General features: G+C 47.1%; 1 protein-coding gene across 2 annotated transcripts in view; it reads right to left on the bottom strand.

Moving 5' to 3' along the window:
• The window catches only part of ARHGAP31 (Rho GTPase activating protein 31), a 53,153-nt gene continuing 34,749 nt past the window's right edge, over nucleotides 1–18,404 (bottom strand). The window contains exons 4-12 of one of the 2 annotated variants that reach the window (XM_027449624.3): nucleotides 14,092–14,174; nucleotides 13,270–13,377; nucleotides 11,382–11,527; nucleotides 9,828–10,026; nucleotides 7,953–8,077; nucleotides 5,614–5,673; nucleotides 4,338–4,970; nucleotides 3,679–3,992; nucleotides 1–2,795 (exon numbers count right to left, since the gene is read on the bottom strand). In XM_027449624.3, the coding sequence (XP_027305425.3) occupies nucleotides 327–2,795; nucleotides 3,679–3,992; nucleotides 4,338–4,970; nucleotides 5,614–5,673; nucleotides 7,953–8,077; nucleotides 9,828–10,026; nucleotides 11,382–11,527; nucleotides 13,270–13,377; nucleotides 14,092–14,174 (4,137 nt within the window). In that variant the 3' untranslated portion in view covers nucleotides 1–326. The remainder of the gene's footprint in view (nucleotides 2,796–3,678; nucleotides 3,993–4,337; nucleotides 4,971–5,613; nucleotides 5,674–7,952; nucleotides 8,078–9,827; nucleotides 10,027–11,381; nucleotides 11,528–13,269; nucleotides 13,378–14,091; nucleotides 14,175–18,404) is intronic. The other variant, XM_027449625.3, reaches the window with a different exon arrangement.

Raw genomic sequence — 18,404 nt, 5'->3', positions numbered from 1 at the left:
TTTTCCTTTTTTTTTTTTTTTTTTTTCTTTTTCCTGTAGAGAGGATGAGGCTTCCACAGGGCTTGTTAGATAACAAGAACGAGGAAAGGCAAGTTCCTTGGGACTGGTTTACAAAAAAGCAAGACAGTGAGGGACTACAAAGGGATGAGAAAGGGAAGGAAAAGCAAGACAAAAAGACTGTGAGCAAAATGCTTCGCAGGAAATGGTAAAAGATTTGGGTCCTCCTTGCACAAAACAGTTACAACAACAGCAAAATGGAAAGAGTTGGTCTTGGTGTAGACACTGCCATCCCATCCACCACAGAAAAGGAGTAAGGGAGGCTGTTGCTATTCAATCTGCCTCCCACTTCGTCCATCCAGAATCACAGAGCGCCTCTGTGGCTGGTAAAAGCAGCTGGTAGAAGTCTCCAGTCTCTGGCCATTCTTGGGGATGGTCATTTTGTTCCGCAGCGTCACCCCCTCGGGTGTTGTCCTCGAAGTCTCAGACAGATCGCCACAGATGGGGCTCGAAGAGGTGGTCTGAGTGGGGCTCCTTATGGGTGATAACAGCACCCTGGAGTCTGCTGAAGAGGAGGGGTGGTCCATAATGGGGAAAGGGGGGCTGAAGAGAATCAGACTCTGGGGCCTCCCGGGCCTAGATCTATAGGAAGGCTTGGAGAACCCCGACGGCCTCTCCATCTTCGAGGACTGTGGGTTATCTTCAGCCGTCTCCCCCTCTGAAGTGCGCTTTCGGCGCAGAACGGGGGCATCCAGGGCAGGGTTATGGTTGGATTGAGATGGCTCCAGTGAAGATCCAAGGCTGCTGTGCCAAGGGCAGGCTGAGTCCTTTTGAGCTGGGTCACTGTTCTCTTTCTCTGCCTTGGCTTTCTTCTCTGTCTGTGGGCTCTTGGGGGGTTCCAGGTGGCCCCATGCCACCCGCTGAGTCTGTCTGCCAGCCTGCTTAGCTTCTGCCTCCTTCTTCTCTGCTGGGGGAGCAGCATTTTGAGCCTGCAGGGGCTGGGGGATCTGGGTGTACTGAATCTTCGGCGGTATCACAGGCACGGCTCTAGCCTGGCACATCTTAATCATGAAGGAGGTTCTGACCGCCGACACGCTGACAGGGGCAGAGTTACGACGGCCGGTGGTGGCATGGGCCATGGCCAGGTAATCCAAGTCCAGATCCACGTGGGCGTTGAAAGGAGATCCCCAGGGAACACCTTTACCCACAGCAGGGCAGGCAGTTGGCAGGGACGGGACAGAGTCACTGCTTTTCACTTCCTTCTGCCCACAGAGGTGGTGCCCAGTGGCAGAGGGCAAGGCCAGGCTCTCAAAAGTGAAGAAATCTGGGGCTGGAAGGAGTGTATCCAAGTTGAGGGACGATGGCCTAGTCTTCACTTTACGAGGTGTTTCTTCACCTTTATTACTCAGACCTGATTCAGTGGCAGAGCACAATGCTTTGGTAACAGCATCTCCTCCCAGGGCAGTGTCTTGAGATATGGGCAACTCCTCCTTTGTGTTCTTTGTCTCTAAAGAACACTCTGGGGTATTTGGGTACGACAAAGACAGCTCGAGCTTTGAGCTCCAAGGGTTTTCTTTGCTCGCGTCCACTTTTTTCTCCTCTGGTTCTGAAAGAGGGATTCTGGAGGGTTCTTCTTGCTTAGCTGGTGTTTCCTCCCGATCATGGGGATACCTCAGCTCTTCAGGTTTCAGAGGTTCTTCTGGAAGACTTGTGCTATTCTCATCTTGCTTAGCTCTGCCCAAGCTAGAGGGGGAGATGGGCTGTGTTTTGGGCAGCTCACAAGACGCTGGCAAGATGTCACTGCAAGGTTGCTGCTGCTCAGGGGCATCTATGAAAGGGAATGGGATAGTCCACAGAGTCATCACCGTGTCTTTACTATCCAGGGAGAGGCTGCGACTGAATCGTGGTCTAAGAGAAAGGCCTGTCTCTGATCTCTGACTCTGTGGCTGAAGCTCTGGTATTGTCTTCTCTTGAATGTCCTTAAAGGTGGGGGAGTGGAGGGGACTCGTGACCCACTGATGATCCTCCCATGGCTCCACAAGTTCTAAGCTCTGCACGTTGTCTGTCCAGGTATCCTCATCATCCTGCTCACCAGCTTCATGAGTTCTGCTAACAGCATTGCCCTCCTTCAGCTCCTGGATTCCAGCTCCACTCAGCTCCTTGGAGGCGAATGCGTCCCTTCCATCAGCAGGCATTATCTCAGGCTTTTCCCTCTGAATATGAACTCTGGTATGACCCTCACTTTCCTTCTGCAGCTTGCAAGTGCTATCTTTTTCTTTCTCTGGCTCTGAGCAGGCTCCTTTGGAAAGAGAAAATGTGTCTGTTGGGGGAACCTCATTAATGTCTGGTTGACTATGAAGCTTCCAGTCCAGGGGAGGAGTGAGACATCCACTCATGCTGTCCTCCACCACTGGGTGGTGGTTCTTTGGTATGGCTGCACCAGTCGGGACAGTACCCGGTTTGGGTAGGGCTGGAGCACAGCTCTGCTGTGCAGCCACATCAGACTGGCAGCTGTGGTGGCTGTCTGGTTGTTCCACGTTGCTGGTACTAAATAAAGGCACCTGAGCTGTGGTCTGTGGTGTTCCACATGCAGACTTCTGCTCAGACAGGGTTGGGCTTTGCCCTGGGCCAGAGGAAAAGCTATTTGTTTGTGATGAAGAAGAGTCAGAAATTGGGCCTGTCTTGGGGACAGCTGCTGGCAAGATCAAGAGCTCCTCTTCAGGTTCAATGATTTTCAGTTCATGCTGTATCTCTGGCCACAGCGGTTCTAGAAGAGCATTCACAGGGTCCTCCTCAGTCTGAAAAACAGAAGATATGCCATGACCAGACAGCTCACAACTTACTAGTAAATACACCTCTGTTTTTGTCATACAGCCCTCTTAGGACAGAGTGGCTCCTGGACAAGCATGTTCATGGGTACAGAAACACACACACACACTGCCACTAATCCACCGAAGGAAATACTTCTACAAACAAGTAGGTTTATGAAGAAGGTCTGTGACACAGCCAGAACGAGGCCTGGGAGAATGCACTTGGAAGAGTGAGGTGAATGAGGAGCTGGAATGCCTCAGCCCATTTCTCAGCTCTTCCCATTCACTTGTCCTCGCCAGAGGTTCTGCACTCCGAAATTGCACTCTAACTGGAACGAATAATCTGTTTAAGAATATATGCCAACAAATCTTTGAATAGATGTCCAGAGAGTAGTATCACCATAAGAAATTTAGTGAAAAAGCTCTGGTAGAGATACGGAGGAGATAGGGGAAAAAAAAAATAAAAGTGTCTAGAGAATGGAATGAAAATGAAAGGTTCAGGCTGTACAGATCAACAAAATAGGACAGCAAAAATAGAAGAGGATTTCAGAGACCCTGGGTCAAAAGGATCAGACACCTGGACAGTCTCACATTTGGAGTCTCACAGCAGACAGATTGTACCGACTGAAGGCATAGTTACAGAAAGAGAAAACGAAGAAGAGACAGTCGGTTGTTGCATAAAGCTAAATCACCAAATGCTCATGGGAGCAGAAGTGAAACTAATACATGGTCAATTCTTGACCCTGCTCAGCCTAGGCCATGGACTGAGTTTTCATGCCTATAGACAGACACACAATGAAATTTTGAACAGCCTCCCAGTCACCACCATGACATTGCTCCCCATTTTTTTTTCTCACGGCTTCTTCCTTACCGCATCCCTTAAGCGTGGCGCCTCCTCCGGCTTAGCCTTCTGGATATCCTGCTGGCCACAGCTGCCTTCTGGGGAGATGTCCTTCATCTTGAGTGGCCCTTGCTCTGCCTTGCCTGCAGGGAGCATCCCTGCATGAACCTCTGAGGCTGGAGTTTGCTCCAAGGTGGGACTTTGCTCTGAGGATTGCTGGAGGCTGCTGCTGCTGCTGGTGCTGCTGCTCTGCCCACATAACATCTCCTGATTTTCTGCTGCGGGTTGTGCAGTTTCTAACGTCTCGGGTTTCCTGGCTGCCACCAGCTCCTCGGGGTGAGAGCCTGGATCAGAAACACAAATGAACTTGTAACGACTTGTGACCGAAAGCATGTGCCTGGCAGTGCTCCCTGAAATGAAGCAGTGCAATTTTGGCCCAGTGAGAACAAAGAAAGCTGCAGAGCTTCCTCTGGGCAGAACAGGGCGTTGCTGTGAGGACAGCCACCTCCCCAACCCCAGTACTGCTGCAAGGGCCAACGCGATCTGCAGCTGCCAATGCCAGCCCTGGCACTGCTTGGTCTCTTTCCTGCCACAAGATCAGGCTGGAGCCACCTCCACGCCATTGCAGCCAAGCATCAGGGTACCACCAGTAGCCCAACAAGGGCTCCACACAGCTCTCCACCACACACCTTTACCTCGGGCTGCTCCCGCTGTCAGGAGAGGTCCTGGTGGCTTCTCCTTCTTCTCTGGGGCCAGCTCCATCCTCGTGTGGCCCCCCGCTTCCAGGGCCGAGGGGCTGGGGCTCTCGGGCACCAGGACAGACAGCTCCTCCAGGCTGGAGAGGGAAGGCTTGTCCTTGGCGGGCACGCGGCACGGGGTGCTGTTAGTGCTGATGACTGCGGACACCCGGAGTGGGACAGAGACAGCGAAGGGCTCTGAGATGTTCAGGGCTTTCCTCTGGTGCCGTGGGGAGGCCTCCAAGGGGAAGAGGCTGCTGGGAAAGCCTGACTTGGCGGCCGTTTCTGAGGTGTAGAACATGCGGCTGCCTTTGGGGCAAGTCTGCTCATTTTCGGCATCCTCTGCTGCTCGGAAGACCTTCAGCTGCTCAGGGGGTGATTTTGCCTGTGGTGTCCGGCAAGGAGCTTTGTCCCCACTCAGCTCTGAGCTTCCTTTTGCCCCCATGGCAGATCCTTCCCGCTCCCACTCGTTCTCCTTGCTGAGGTCGTATGAGCTGCCTGTGCCTCCAGTCCGCATTTTCATCACCGGGACAAAAAACCCTCCAGTAGTCACTGCCCGTTTGAATCTGCTCTTTTCATCCTCCCCTAGAGGAGGGAAGACACAAGGCAGTCAGTGGGAAGCAAAGCACTAGCAGCAGCCTTCCTCTGCAAGGAGCCCATGTTCATCCCCCCAGGAATGGCTCCTGCCCTTGGTGAACACCCACATTTCCTCATAGGGATGGGGACTGTAACCCTGGGACTCCTTCAAACTGGGCAGGCAGGGCTGAATGGGATGCCCTCCACTGGAAATCATCCAGGACTTTTATTAGAGGCCACTCTCAATCAGATGCAGACAAGCCTAGGGCTAGCACACATTGCCCACAGAGATCATAGCTCAGGGCTTTCTTGGTTTGTTGTGAGTATTTTTAATTGCTTTATACTTTTTCTTGTAAAAGGGGACTTTGCGCCCAGCAGAATAACCAAGAATGAAATCAAAGCAATCCCACTGCTAATAAAGAGGCAGGTAGGCACAGTGATAATTCTCAGATGCACGCACAAACAAAATAGACACAGTTGAAGGTTAAAAATGCATGCACAGAAGGGTGAGGGCACTTGTCAGCAGCTGTGGCATAAGCACATGAGGATATACAACACGGTGAGATAAGAAAAGACACAGACCACAGCATATATGCAAGCATGGGGGAGAGCTGAGAGGGCATAGGTGCAGCATAGGCAGTTGATGTCTCACCTTCCACTGGCAGGGAACACAGTGAGTCCATGCTCTTTGCGGGCCGAATGGTTGCTTTTTCTGTGGAAAATGAGTTTTAGAAACAGGCTTCAGATCCTGCAGCTTTGCAGGCTTCAGCCCATAAAGAACAAAGGCTGAATATAGACAGACATGCCAGACAGACATCAAAGTTATTTTCCGTTTCCGAGCATTCCCCCTCTGCATCCACACCATGCTGCTTATTACCCACAACACTTGTCCACACAGCTGGGGATCCACTAGTGCTAACAACAGCTTTGCACCTGCCAGACATGTGGAGAGCTATACTTAACCCAGCCAGTCAACACCATCTTCACTCTGTAGCAGTTTGACATCCCCGTCTTGTGCCATTGCCCTTCCCAGTCAAGCCAGGTTGTTGCTTGTGGGGACTTTTTAACTAAACTTGCATAAACGTCTTCCCACTTCTCATTCTTTGGAGTAAATGTTGGGTTATTTTCATGTTCCATTCCCAGATTCTTGTTTGTAAGAGCATGCCCAACCTCCAGCAAGCACAGCAGGAAATCTATGTGGTCAGTAAGCCACTTATTCCCTGGTCATCCTCACTGGACTTACTTGTCCAAAAATGATCTGCCATTTGTCACCAAACACTCTACAGGTCTGTTTCTGAGAGGTTTTGGAAGCATGTGACTGTTACTGCTCTGAAAGGGGAGATGGAGGGGAAAGTAGCTGGCAAGAACAGCAAGTTAGTTTCTGGCAGCGCCAAAAAGGATCCTGGGAGCTCTGGAAAACGTCTGGGAGCAAACTTTGCTGTTTACGATGGTGCACAAAGTAGGTAAGGCAGAAAGTGAGTGGGCTTGTTGGACTTTATTTGTTTATATAATTGAGGCTTCTGGGACTTTCACATGAGCACGGGAGAAACTCCAGCTACCTTTCGCATTTATATGGAGTCCTGGCTACCTTTCACATTTATATGGCATGATGTCTTGAGCACTAGCTCTGCATTCCCAGAGGAACAGAATTCGAGCTGCGGAGCTCACATTTTATGTGACTTGCAGACTTGTGTGCATGGACACAAACCGTGCTAAAGCATGTGCTGAGTTTCAACAGCAAGTTCATCTGTTTCCCCACATTATGCTGTAAGCAGAGAGTACACAAAAATACAACATGGCAGCGCTAAAGCATTGCTTCTCCAAAGCACTGCTCTGATGCCTAAATCTCTGCATGGTTCTGCATTTTTATGTCCTGCTGGTGAAAATGTGCAACCTCCTGTCACTCAGTACTGTGCTTGGAACAAAGGCTCAGCCCTGACAATCACTGGGCTCCAAACATTCCCAGGAAACCCTGGGCTAGTACTATTTTGGGACAGAGTATTCCTTATCAAAGTGAGAAGGTGATCCCATGATCAAAATAGGATGGCGAGCTATTTTGAGGTCTGCCATGGACACTCTGTGTGAGGCCATCTGTACATGTAAAACAGGGGGAAGGCAGGTGTCCAAAGAAAGTTGGATTCAGCATTTGGCTTCACACTTATCTTAGATCCAAAGACTGCCTCTCTTATACATGGTTGGCAGCATTCTATAATGTTGGCAACACGAACCATTTTAAGTCTTGCAATGTTTGGTAGCATTCCTTCAAACACCAACTCCTAGAATCATGAGGTTATCTTAAAAATTGCAAGTTCATCTTGTTTTGAATAAGCAAATCATGATTATTCTAAAGCTATCTCTATGATTTTTAGGTCTTTAGTCATCATTTCTGAACACTTGGAATTGGCACTCCTAGGTAATTTTCTAGGAAGCACAGAGCTTAAGATATTGCAGCTCAGGAGAATCTAGAATTTAGGATTACAGTCAGGAGGAAAGACATCTTCTCCCTTGTAAATGTTGCAAAAGTAATCACTTTCCTCAACATGCTGAGAGCCAGGAGCCATAGGAACTCCTTGTTTTTCACAAAGACACTGAACACAGTTGGTTCTTTAACGCCCTTTGGTAGAAGGACAGCCGCTCACCCAGTGCTGTGAAAGGAATGTACGGAGTTGGCTGGGTTGGAAGAGTGGATTAATCCAACCCAATATGCCACATAGCATTTCCTAGTCCCCAGGCTCGACAGCTGGGCAGTGGGAGCCTGTTTATCACATACCAAAATGGAATATTTGCTGTAGCTGCCTGGCATAACATCCTTAAGGGTGCTTCTTGCCATCACATGAAAATAAGATGTCCATGAAACCAGGAAAAACATGATCCCATTAAACTGTCTCAAGTCTAATGGCATTAGTGTCACATGGATACAGGTTGCTAATGCTATCAGTGCTCCAGGAGAAATTCTGGAGAGAAATATGTAACTGAAAAGTGTGTTCTTACCAGAGAGTTTCTGTGCCCTTACGAAGACACTCCCATTTCGACTCAATTTAGACTTTGATTCTGAGCCAGAACGGCCCAAGTTAAATATCGACTTCCATTTCTTGGACTTTGTAGATAGCTTTCTCCTGGAACAACAAAAAAAAAGAGCTCAGGAGATTACCAAAATTTACCCTTTTGTTTTCTTCAGAATCCTGTAAAAGCCTCTGAACTCTTTCCCCTGAACACTTCCCTTCTTTTCCTCTAACATCTCTTTTAATTTTAGTATATGCAAGGCATCACTACACGAACACCTCTCCCTTATCTGCAAGTGATTTATCTCTACTGCTGATTTAACCATGTCAAGGATGGAAAGACACCTGAGCCAACTCTCCACAGAGTTGGCTTTGGCATCACTCTACAGCAACTGTGATTGACTGAGTGATCAACCATGCCTGCCTCCAGAAAGGAGGTGTTTCTGGGGCTAGAACCATCTTGTAACACAGTAAAGAATAATTGCCTTTTAGATAGGTTTTAATGACAGTATGCAAGATAAATTCCATAGAACTGATGGAATGTGAGCTATTGCCTGGTGCACAGAGCCATCCTTTAAAGTCCTCATGATTTATAGTTTTTATGAATTTGCAAAAATAAAAGGATCTGTTAATACAAATGGCTATTAGTGCTTCTCAGGTCAATCTGAATTTAATCATGAGTGTTGATCATATGCTAGCATAATGTAATAACTGAAAGGAGGAGGCTAAAGGGAATTAAATCAATTTCTTGTAAATGTCAGAGGAAGTGGGATGCCAGTTCCCTGTGTCTTTTCAGAAAGCCCGGCTTTAAGCAGAAGGAAACTGCTGTTTTGGAAGCCAATTTTCTTCTATGAATGTTATTGCATGAATCTCTGTTTCAGTTCCTTCACATACCCATTCTGACTCCTCCTTCAATCTTCAAGAGCAAGACCATTTTACCACCCTGTCTCAGTCTCCAAAATGTGTTTCCTACCCGTTCTCATAGTTCTGCTTTTCTTTCAGATCAGTGCTCAGAAGAGCACAAATCAGTCCTACCAAGAGGATTAACATCTTAGTGATAGGACTGTTCTCTTCAAGTGAGAAAGAACAAGGAACTGTAGACAGGCAATACACCCTTTTGTTTTAAACTGGTTATCTTCTTGCCAGTATTCTATTAGACAGCTCATTTTTCCTTTAATATATCAAGTGTGAAGAAATATCTTTGCTACGGTGCTTTATGGGTCAGTAGATTAATGAGTCTCCTGCTGCAGAGGCTGTAATCTCTCAGAACAAGGCAGTCAAGCAGACATATATTAGCAGATAGATAGACCAATAGATAAATAATTAGGCTGGGCACCAGTGCCAACAACTGCAGCAGCGTACGCTGAAATTGGACTCTTGTCAGCATTGGTGCCACTATGTAAATATCTCATAGTGCTGGAGAAATTTCGCCTTGCTGCTTGGCTGTGAGCACAGAGGAAGGTGGAGAAGGATGAAGCTGAGCAGGTCAGTACCACCAGGCGTGCTATGGGCAAGCCACCAGCAGGTGGAACTCGTAGGAGAGCAGTGTCTGGACCTGCTCCTTGCCCAGCCCTCGTTTAGCCAAGCCTTGAACTCACACAAGGTCGCAAAGACAATTAATTCCTCCTGCAGGGTGTTCTGCCCTAATGGAGGGACAAGGACTAGTGCAGCTATGAATCCAGCAACTGAAAAGATCCTCAGGAGCAGCTGTGCCTCTTGAGAAGAATATGCAATTTTCTCTCAATGGTGCCTGTAAATTCATGTGTGCAGGTGTGCGGCTTTCACACTAAGAGAAGTCTCAATCCTAATCATGCTGGGGAACCTGCTCCTTTTGCTCACACTTTACACTCCTCTTGGCACTTACTTGCTGTCAGGGAGGTCAACAACTGTGTGGAAGAGGGAGCCGATTACAGGGACAATCTCAGGCAAGCTGTTCTCTCTCCTCTCCTTCCTAGCAGGGTGGGAGGCTGACAGGCTCCGTGCCTGCGCTTCTTCCAGGCTCACCAGCTTCATCGGCAGGGAGGCCGAGGGGAGTGACAGATTTCTCACAATTGGTGCGTTCTCTGAAAAGCAAGAAAGTACATTCCAGCCCCGGGGTGAGGAGAGACGAGAGCAAGAGCTTTGTGTCTTTATTTGACTGGAACAACTCCTGCGGAGGGGGAAAAGGAGCAGCACGTGCAGAGAGAGAGGCTTTTGTCAGATAAGCCTTCCATCTCCCCAGCAACCTTATCCATCTGAGTGCATTCCCAGCAGGGGCCACACTTGCCAGCCAAAGGCTGCTTTGCACAGGCTTGCTGCCCCTGCTGTAGATGCGTTGGTGTTAAAGAGGCGTCCCTGAAAAACACCAGGATGCATACATTCTCCTCCCTCCACAGGTTTTGGAGCAGCTGAGTCCCCTGTCCAAGCCTAAATCTCCCTCTCACTTCCACATCTTTCTCCTTGTCTTGTTCTAGGAAGGGGGACTGCTCTAAAAACCTCCATTACTGTACCTTCCCTTCAGGGCTACAGGGAGTACCTGCAGGACATACAAAAGGCTTGGAATTTGCTAATTGATGTGTTTCTGTACTGCTGGTGACAGTAAGGACACAGTTCCTCACTCCCTGCCTTCTGCTGGGGCAGAAACATGGGCGTAGAAGTGGCACCGACACCAGCACAGCAGGTCGAGGAGGGCACCATGCGGGAACTGCAGGCTCCAGGGATAGCCAGCAGGGAAAAGTGGATGGGATGAGCTGACACAGGGCAGGAGAGCAGAAGCATGGTTACTCCATCACTTCTGCAGGTGCCTTCCCAGTGTGTATAATGTGTATAACAGGAAGACACATACTGCTGAAATGATGTGAGATCACTGCAGTTCCAAGCCCTCTCACTTCTCTGCCTTATAAGACTTTTGACAGCAAATCTGTCACTAAATAAAAAAAAAAATCAGCATCTCCCAAGTCTGCTGATGTCCCAGTAAAAATAAATCAATCACTTCCCATAGAACATCTCCAAGAACAACAGAGAAATTTGTAAAACACAAGCATAACTTTTATCTTGGGGGTGTGGGCTCCAAGTTGGACGGATACAACAGCTGACAGAACTGAGAGAGTGGCTGAAGGGCTTAGGGAGAAAACTTAGGCCCAAACTGAGAAGCTAGTTGGGTGGTCTTCCTTCTGAAGAAGGGGTTAAGCTAGGTGAGATCATGTGAAGAATGAGCCTCGGGGCTATCTAGGAGCACACTGGAGGAGGCTAGTACCCAGAAATGTTGGAGATGAGGATGGGGAGGGCTAGAGTAGTGAGGGATTGGGATCAAGGTGTATTTAGGGGAGTGTGAGAGCATTCTAAGTGTTGATGCTTTTGAAATATCGGTGGAAGGGGATACAGTTAGAGCTGTAGTACAGGGCAAGTGACATATAGGGTGGCTTGGGGAGGTTGTTACCAATGTTCTCTGCAGAGCTGGCTTTTCTGTTTTTGCTGAAGATCTGATCCACGTGATTCAGGATGAACTCTATCACCAACTGCTGGACTCGCACCTCCAGGAAAGCTGCATCCCCATTGCAGCCAACAGCCTCTATCTCCTTTGACCTGCACCAGGAAAGAGGTTTACTAGTAGCCAGAATTATTGTCACATGATGCCTTTGGGAATGAGGAACTGGCTTTTTTCCTGCAGGACTTGGAACAGGGATGTTTTGGCCTCCCTTGCTGCATCTCTTGATTTCCTTTGATCACCAAGCCCTCACCTTCTCTCTGCCTTTTCACTCTTTTAAAAATCTGTTTCCATTTTCTCTCTCACCTTTGTTATTTCTTTCCTGCCTGTTATTTTCCCTCCTTCCCTTTTACATTCTTCAGCAGTAGATAAAACTGACTCTCAAACTGCTCTCTTTTCTTCATCTTTGGTCCTCCTTTATCTCTTTCAAAGTTGGGCCTGAAAGGCAACACAGGAGCCTTCAAGCACTGCTTCCAGATCCCTATGCAATGCTTCAATCATCTCTCCAAGGAGAATTTGAATGAAATCCCTCAGAAACCTGCTCGTGTTCTCCCCATGCCAGCTTTGCCAATGTTCTGCTGTGTGTCCCAGTAGGCTCTTCACTGCCCCCCTGCACTCTCACATTCTCACTCTTGCTCTCAGCAAAGAAACATTCCTTATCTTGACATGCCAAAGTGTTGCTGAAGAAATTATCTCTGGGCAATGGATCCTTTGTAAAGTTAATGACTGGTGTGTTAGATAATAGCTTGGGGCATTGCCAAGAGGATAACCATGTAAGGAGACTGCAATTGCATTGCTTGCTCCTTTCTTATCCTCCCTGGGACTTGCACTTACAATAGATTGCAAGAGGAAACAGACTTCAGTTTTTTTTGACAAGGACAGATGCTGGCATGAAAACCGTCTCAGTAGTAAAGGCCCACTTTGTGATGTTCAGTAGAGTAAACATCTGAATCATTTTCAGAACCTGTTCTGCCTTTGTTGTGATTTGCCTTTAGCTCTCTTGCCAATGTCCCTCCGGCCTGCCCTGCAGCCTCCTCTCAGCCCCCCCATCTCTGGTTCCCTGCACCAGCTCTGCCAAAGTCCCCCTCCTGCCCAGCAGGCCTTATCTGGACTGCCCCTGCATAGCTCAATCCTCTCAACACACAGGTATGGGATGGGTGGGGAAGGCGACTTCACCAAAATACAGAACATTTCAATATAAAATTTTCAGACAAAACGTTTTCTTGTTCTGCTCGGCTCTACAACATATCAGACAAACTTCTGCCTGCACCTTATCTGGGCCTCTTCCCAGAAAAGTGCCCAGCAAATGAACCAAAATCTACCTGGTGGTCTTGTGATCTGACACTAGCCGCCGTCCTAAATCCATCGAGCTCATTTCACTTATGCTGTAGCAGGCCCGGATACAAGACAGGCCTGTGATATTATTACCCTGTTTTCTTCCCTTCCAAGCCCTGCTGTCTCTCACCGCATCGCTGCAGAAGCACTGGCACTGTCAGAAATGTCATTTCCGTTCCACAGTGATGAGCTAACTCGTCATTTTTAAATCAATGTGTTCAACTTACAAATAACAGCTTTATTTTTGAAGAAAAAAAAAAAAAGAAGAAGAAGAAGAAGCAAAACCACAAGTTTCCTTGGATGCTGGCAGTAAAACCTCACATTATTCAACCTGGAAGAATTTTTTCTCATTTTAAAAGCTGCTTGCTCTGCTCTAGCACTCCCTTTAGTTGTTCTGTTTTTTCCTGCCTATGCTTTTCCCTCAGCGGATGTGTCTCTAGGCTCAGGTGCTGATGCTCCCCATGGAGTTCAACGTGGTGCTCGGGCTGGGAGGACTCTACTGTACCTGAGGAGATTGGGAGCCCACACCAAGGCCAGGTTTCTGGTGTGCATGTTGGTCATGTTGCTGAAGGAGGCCAGGTGAGTCAGGTGCTTGATCAGGTATTCCAGCGTTCTGCAGTGGTTTCGCATGAAGAGAGAGAAAATTGTCAGGTCCCTCACCGTGCACATGGTTATGTCTCCCCTGAGGGCTGCTCCTTGCAGCCTGAAGTGTGAGACCCACCGGTGGGCTCTCCCTTCCACTCGGGTGACCAATGCTTGTCTACAGGGACAGCAGGTCTCGGGCTCAGCTTGGAGCTCAGAGTTGTCCCCTCCTCAAGGAGGGCAGTGTCAGCACAACAGGTCCCATCGAACTGAGGATTTACACAGCCAGGATTTTGATGGGATGGCAGTGAATCCCTGAACATCCTTGCTCTGGGATGGCCAAGGATGGGACACAAACCAATCAATCCTTAGCATGATGGGTGCAAGGGAGATAGCAGCTGGGTAGGAGAAAGGGTTGGACCCTGAAAAGTCCGAGGGCTTAGCTCGTGCTTAAGTGCCTCCAGCAGATAATCTGCTTCTCACCACACCCGGTACACTGGGTAAGGGTGCCATGGTGGTCATACCCAGGGAGGAGGAGGATAGACTGAGGCAGGGAGAGCCTGTTTAATGATGACTTGTTCAATGACATTTACATGCCAGATAAATTGTTGCCAGATTTGGAAATAGTGAGTCAGCTTTGGGGAATTAACTTCTGGAAATGAACTCTGTTGCTGTTTCAAGCAACGTTGCCTGATGGTGACAGCCACCACCCCGTTCCTCAGAGCCTTGGTGGACACAGTCTCACCTGTAATGTGATGGTGGGAGCTCCTGGATGACATTTTGTATTCGTGCCAACTGCTCGTCCTCAGGGAAGCGTGATACTGCTTCCTGTGGAGATAGAAGGAAACAGTCCACCCTGGCGACAGACTTAGGGGAAAAGGAAGAGGGATAAGGAAGGTCACACGAGACAGCCTGTCTCTGAGGGAATGCTCTCTTGTTACCTTGCAGAGATATTGGTAGGAGAAGTTGATTTGTGTTCCCAGCACACCAGAGATTTGCTGTGCTGTTATTTCATGTATTGGTACATCTTCCCCACACCTTGAGACAGGGTGGTTAACGTTTTGAGGGGAGGGAGGGTTGAAAACTGAGAGCTTCAATTAGGAATTATGTTTTGTGTGTGTGTGTGTTTTTTTCCTTCATTTAACAAGGATAGTGATGAGTAAAATAGATATAGAGGGGAAAGAGAGAAGTGAAAATATTGAAAAATGAAAAAGATGAATGGATGAAAATGTCTCTCCCCCAAAACTGTGTTAAAATAAAACAGGTCTTTCAAGCCCAGTGTAATAAGAAAGGGTTGGATATGCATACTTTACATTCATTAAAATAAGCCGCATGTGCCTGTCATATAAAGATAACTAGAAGTAGTCTGTGTGAGTTTGCCTCTTTTATGGTGGGAGAAGCCTTAAAAAAATCACTGTCCTGGTAGGTTAATAAGTTCCTATACTCAAGGTTAGACTAGGTTAGACAGAACCGAGGTTATACATCTTGGTCTTGATCAAGTGCCTCTGGAGCAAAAGCTTAAAAAGCCATGATAAGCTTTTGTCTGCATTCCTAGGAGTTTACTGCATTGGTATCCATCTGTTCAGCTATTCCCTTTCAGTTTTTGTGCTGGGGGAGGGCAAACCACCAGCGACTTCAAACAATGCATGACTGTCTGGGAACCTCCTGCCTACCCTGCTGCCACTGGAGTTTGGAGCGAGTTCAAAGAAAGATGCTGGGACCCACGCTGCCAGCAGCAGCTTTGCCTACAGACAGACGTCAGCACTGCTAGGAAAGGAGAGGAAGGAAATAACCCGTCCCAAACCACCCGCCGCTTAAACACCATCAACCTGAAATTACGAGTTACAACAACAGAAGCATCTTCTCGTCCTTCCAGTCCCTACGACATCCCCACTAACGATGCTGCCGTCTCTGTTCAGGTCCCTGCCCTTTTCCCTGCAGACCATTTCTCATGTACAACCAACGGTAAGCCAAATCTAGCTAGCTTCAAGGTCAGAGATGAATACGAATATATTTTATTCCCTAAGACTGGGAATTAAGATCTATGCCCTCGAGCTTGAACTTACTCATTGGTGTCAGCAAAGAAAAATGAGTGAGCTCACTAGTTGGGTATATGTGAGATGTGGATGCATTTCTTTTGCCCAAATTAAAGGTAGGTTAACATCTTATACTATATTTTACCATAAATACAGCAGTGGGCCAACTGCTTATCCTTGTCACAAGCCCACACTCATACAAATGCCCAAACATTGCCATCTCCAGAGGCCAGGAATCCAGCCTTGCAGTGCCACAGACAGGCCACGTCACAACACTGCCAACAGCAGTACAACTCCTCCATGACCTGCATTGCCCCCACAGGCAGCTGCACATGTGCATGAATCAGGTCTCTGCCAAGGAGAGCGATCCACAGCAGCAGTGTGCCAGGCCGCCTGTTGCAAAACACCTGAATTGCAAATGACAAGCACTTGTGAATTGAAAAGAGCTGGCTGTACGCTTCATTTCCAACTATAAGCAGGAAACAAGACTGTTCTGAGATTTGAGAAAGTGATGCTAACTTTCCCCTTGTTTTCATTGTTATTCGGCTGACACAATGCCTTGGTGAGGAGGAAGGACCAAGCAGAGGACCCCTTCTGAGGCAAGTGACTCATCAGGAGGTTTAGGGGCAGCTCTTTCACTGCAACAAATAGGAATATTAAAACGTTTGAAATCAATCCTTTAAAAACAAACAAACAAAAAACACTATTACATTCAGCCTAGAAATCCTAAAAGCAAGAATTCTCACAGTCTTCATACAAGGTTTCCAGTTCAATGGCCTTACCCAAAGATGAAGAAAGAGAGGAATGCAAATTTTAATTAGTTCATCTAAAACATTATATTTCAACTGGATTGTACACAGAATTTTCTCTCCTGATCTGTGCTGATTTTTATTCCTACATTTAACTTCCAGTTCTCAAAGACCTAATGCTTAGACAGCCAGTGAATACGAGGCTTTCTGAGGTCATGACCCGTTCAAACCTCCACACCTCATTTCTGACCCACACATGTTGTGCTTTTGAAATCTGAGGACCTTTCCAACTTCAGAATTAGAACAGCAAAATACAGAATTCAAGGAAGAACCCGTAACTCCATTTATTATATGTCCGCTAATCACAGCATGAATTTCAGTTGTTTATATTTTCATCTCACAAACAGGAAAAGAGCACTCTGAGGATGGTAGAAGGTAGGAATCTAAAACAATTTAAAATCATGGATTTTTTTTTTTTTTTGTAACTCTGATGGTGATTCCAGGAATGCACAATTCACAAAAGCCTCAAATAACAACTGGAACTGAGACCAGAGAGAGAAGGTAGGCTTGGCCTCCTACAGCTAATTTGTCCTGAAGGACCATCCACCCCTATGCCCAGGCTGGATGGAGCCAAGTAGAGTCAATTTACCTATTCCATAAAACAAGCAGCCAGCGCCAGAATACTGGACGGAAAACTGGGGAGCGTGAGAGGACACCATGCTGCAAAGGTTGACGGCCTGTGAGGTCGTGACTGGGATGTTACAACCATGAATGATGACCAAAAGGCCGATCCCTCTCTAGTCATTAAGAATTTGACTTTCCTTAGCCACAACTGTCTGAATCACTCCGGTGACTCAATGTGGAGCCTATACCATCTCAGAAGCAACTCCGAGTGAGTCAGTCTGGGATTAGCATGCATCCTTTACTCCTACTAGCGCTCTTCTGCTTAGGCACAGCTGCCGCCATTCCCTGTTCAGACACCCCACGCACACGCACGCTCCTATAGCGCTTTTTCTGCTCCTTGGGGATTTGGTCTTTTTTATTTCTTTCCTCCCTGTATCTGACTGTGTTTCCTGTCACCTGGGTTACCCATTATAAATCTCCACTGAGCAGAATTATGTGAATAACGGATTTCGTGGCAGAGCAAACTAAGAAGACGGAGTTAAAAAAAAAAAAAATCCCTTTTAGGTCGATCTAAAGTGATAACATTTGGGGGAGCTGGCACAAGATTTTTAAAAACAATTGTTCAAGGTCGACCAAGGATCACATTTCAACCAAAAGTGAAAGAAAAACTCATTTAAATTTGGGGCTATTTAACCCTTTTCTGAAAGATGTTTTATTTAAGAGCTGGATGTGTTGATTTAAAGTTGAAACATTTCCTTTAGAAAGTATTTGTAAAAGAAACATTTGGATAGTTACAGAAGTGTTTTCCCTTTTGTTTTTGAATAAAACTATTTACCAAATGTATCTGACCAAAATCTGCAAGTCATCATCTCAAAACTGCACTTTTCAGCAAACATTCTTTCCTAAAAAAGTTTCCATCTAAATCTTCATGTTTCCTTTATAGCATTTTTCTTTCATAAATCAGTAATGATAGCCAGAAAGACACCAGCCAAATATCTGCAACAAGAATGAGGCTCATCAGTTACTATGAATGGTTCAATTATACCCTGTATTTTCAAGGTCCTATTCACCCTGGCTGCCTCCGTTTTGGAGATCCTATCCTATATTCTAAGGATCCCTATATCTTGAGGATATAGGACAATTTTTCACATCTGCTCAGAGTTGTGACTGAGGTTTTGACTATCCACCACCTCAAACCACAGCGCAGTCTTACTTAAAAATTATCATGGGAATAGCAAGACACTTAGCACTGTTGTGTATCTGTCAGGCAGCATAGCAAGGCTAGCAAGTTGTTGTTCCCCAGCTCAGTTATAGTCCCAAGCAGCTACCTGACTTCTTATAGCAAGTGGCTATTTGACTGGTCTCCTTTGGCTCTGCACTATAGTAAGACCCCTTGCACAACACGTCTTTGGATAATGTCTTCTTGTGTAGACCCAACACGTTTTTCTCAGTGCCTCCTGAGCCACAGTAGTGCTGTTTGGAAATTCTTGACTCAGGGTAGAGGTGATGCAGATAGCAGCACCTGAAGCTCAGCTTGCTTGCCACTTCCAGTCTCATCTGGACATGATTTTGCAAAATTTCCCTGCCACATCCAACATTTTTTGGCAATGCCTGTCCTCTCCACCCTCCAGCAGATGAGAAAGAGTAGG

This window comes from Anas platyrhynchos, chromosome 1, assembly GCF_047663525.1.
Source record: "Anas platyrhynchos isolate ZD024472 breed Pekin duck chromosome 1, IASCAAS_PekinDuck_T2T, whole genome shotgun sequence".
NCBI classification, from domain to species: Eukaryota; Metazoa; Chordata; class Aves; order Anseriformes; family Anatidae; genus Anas; species Anas platyrhynchos.
This window is presented reverse-complemented; position numbering and strand designations above follow the sequence as displayed.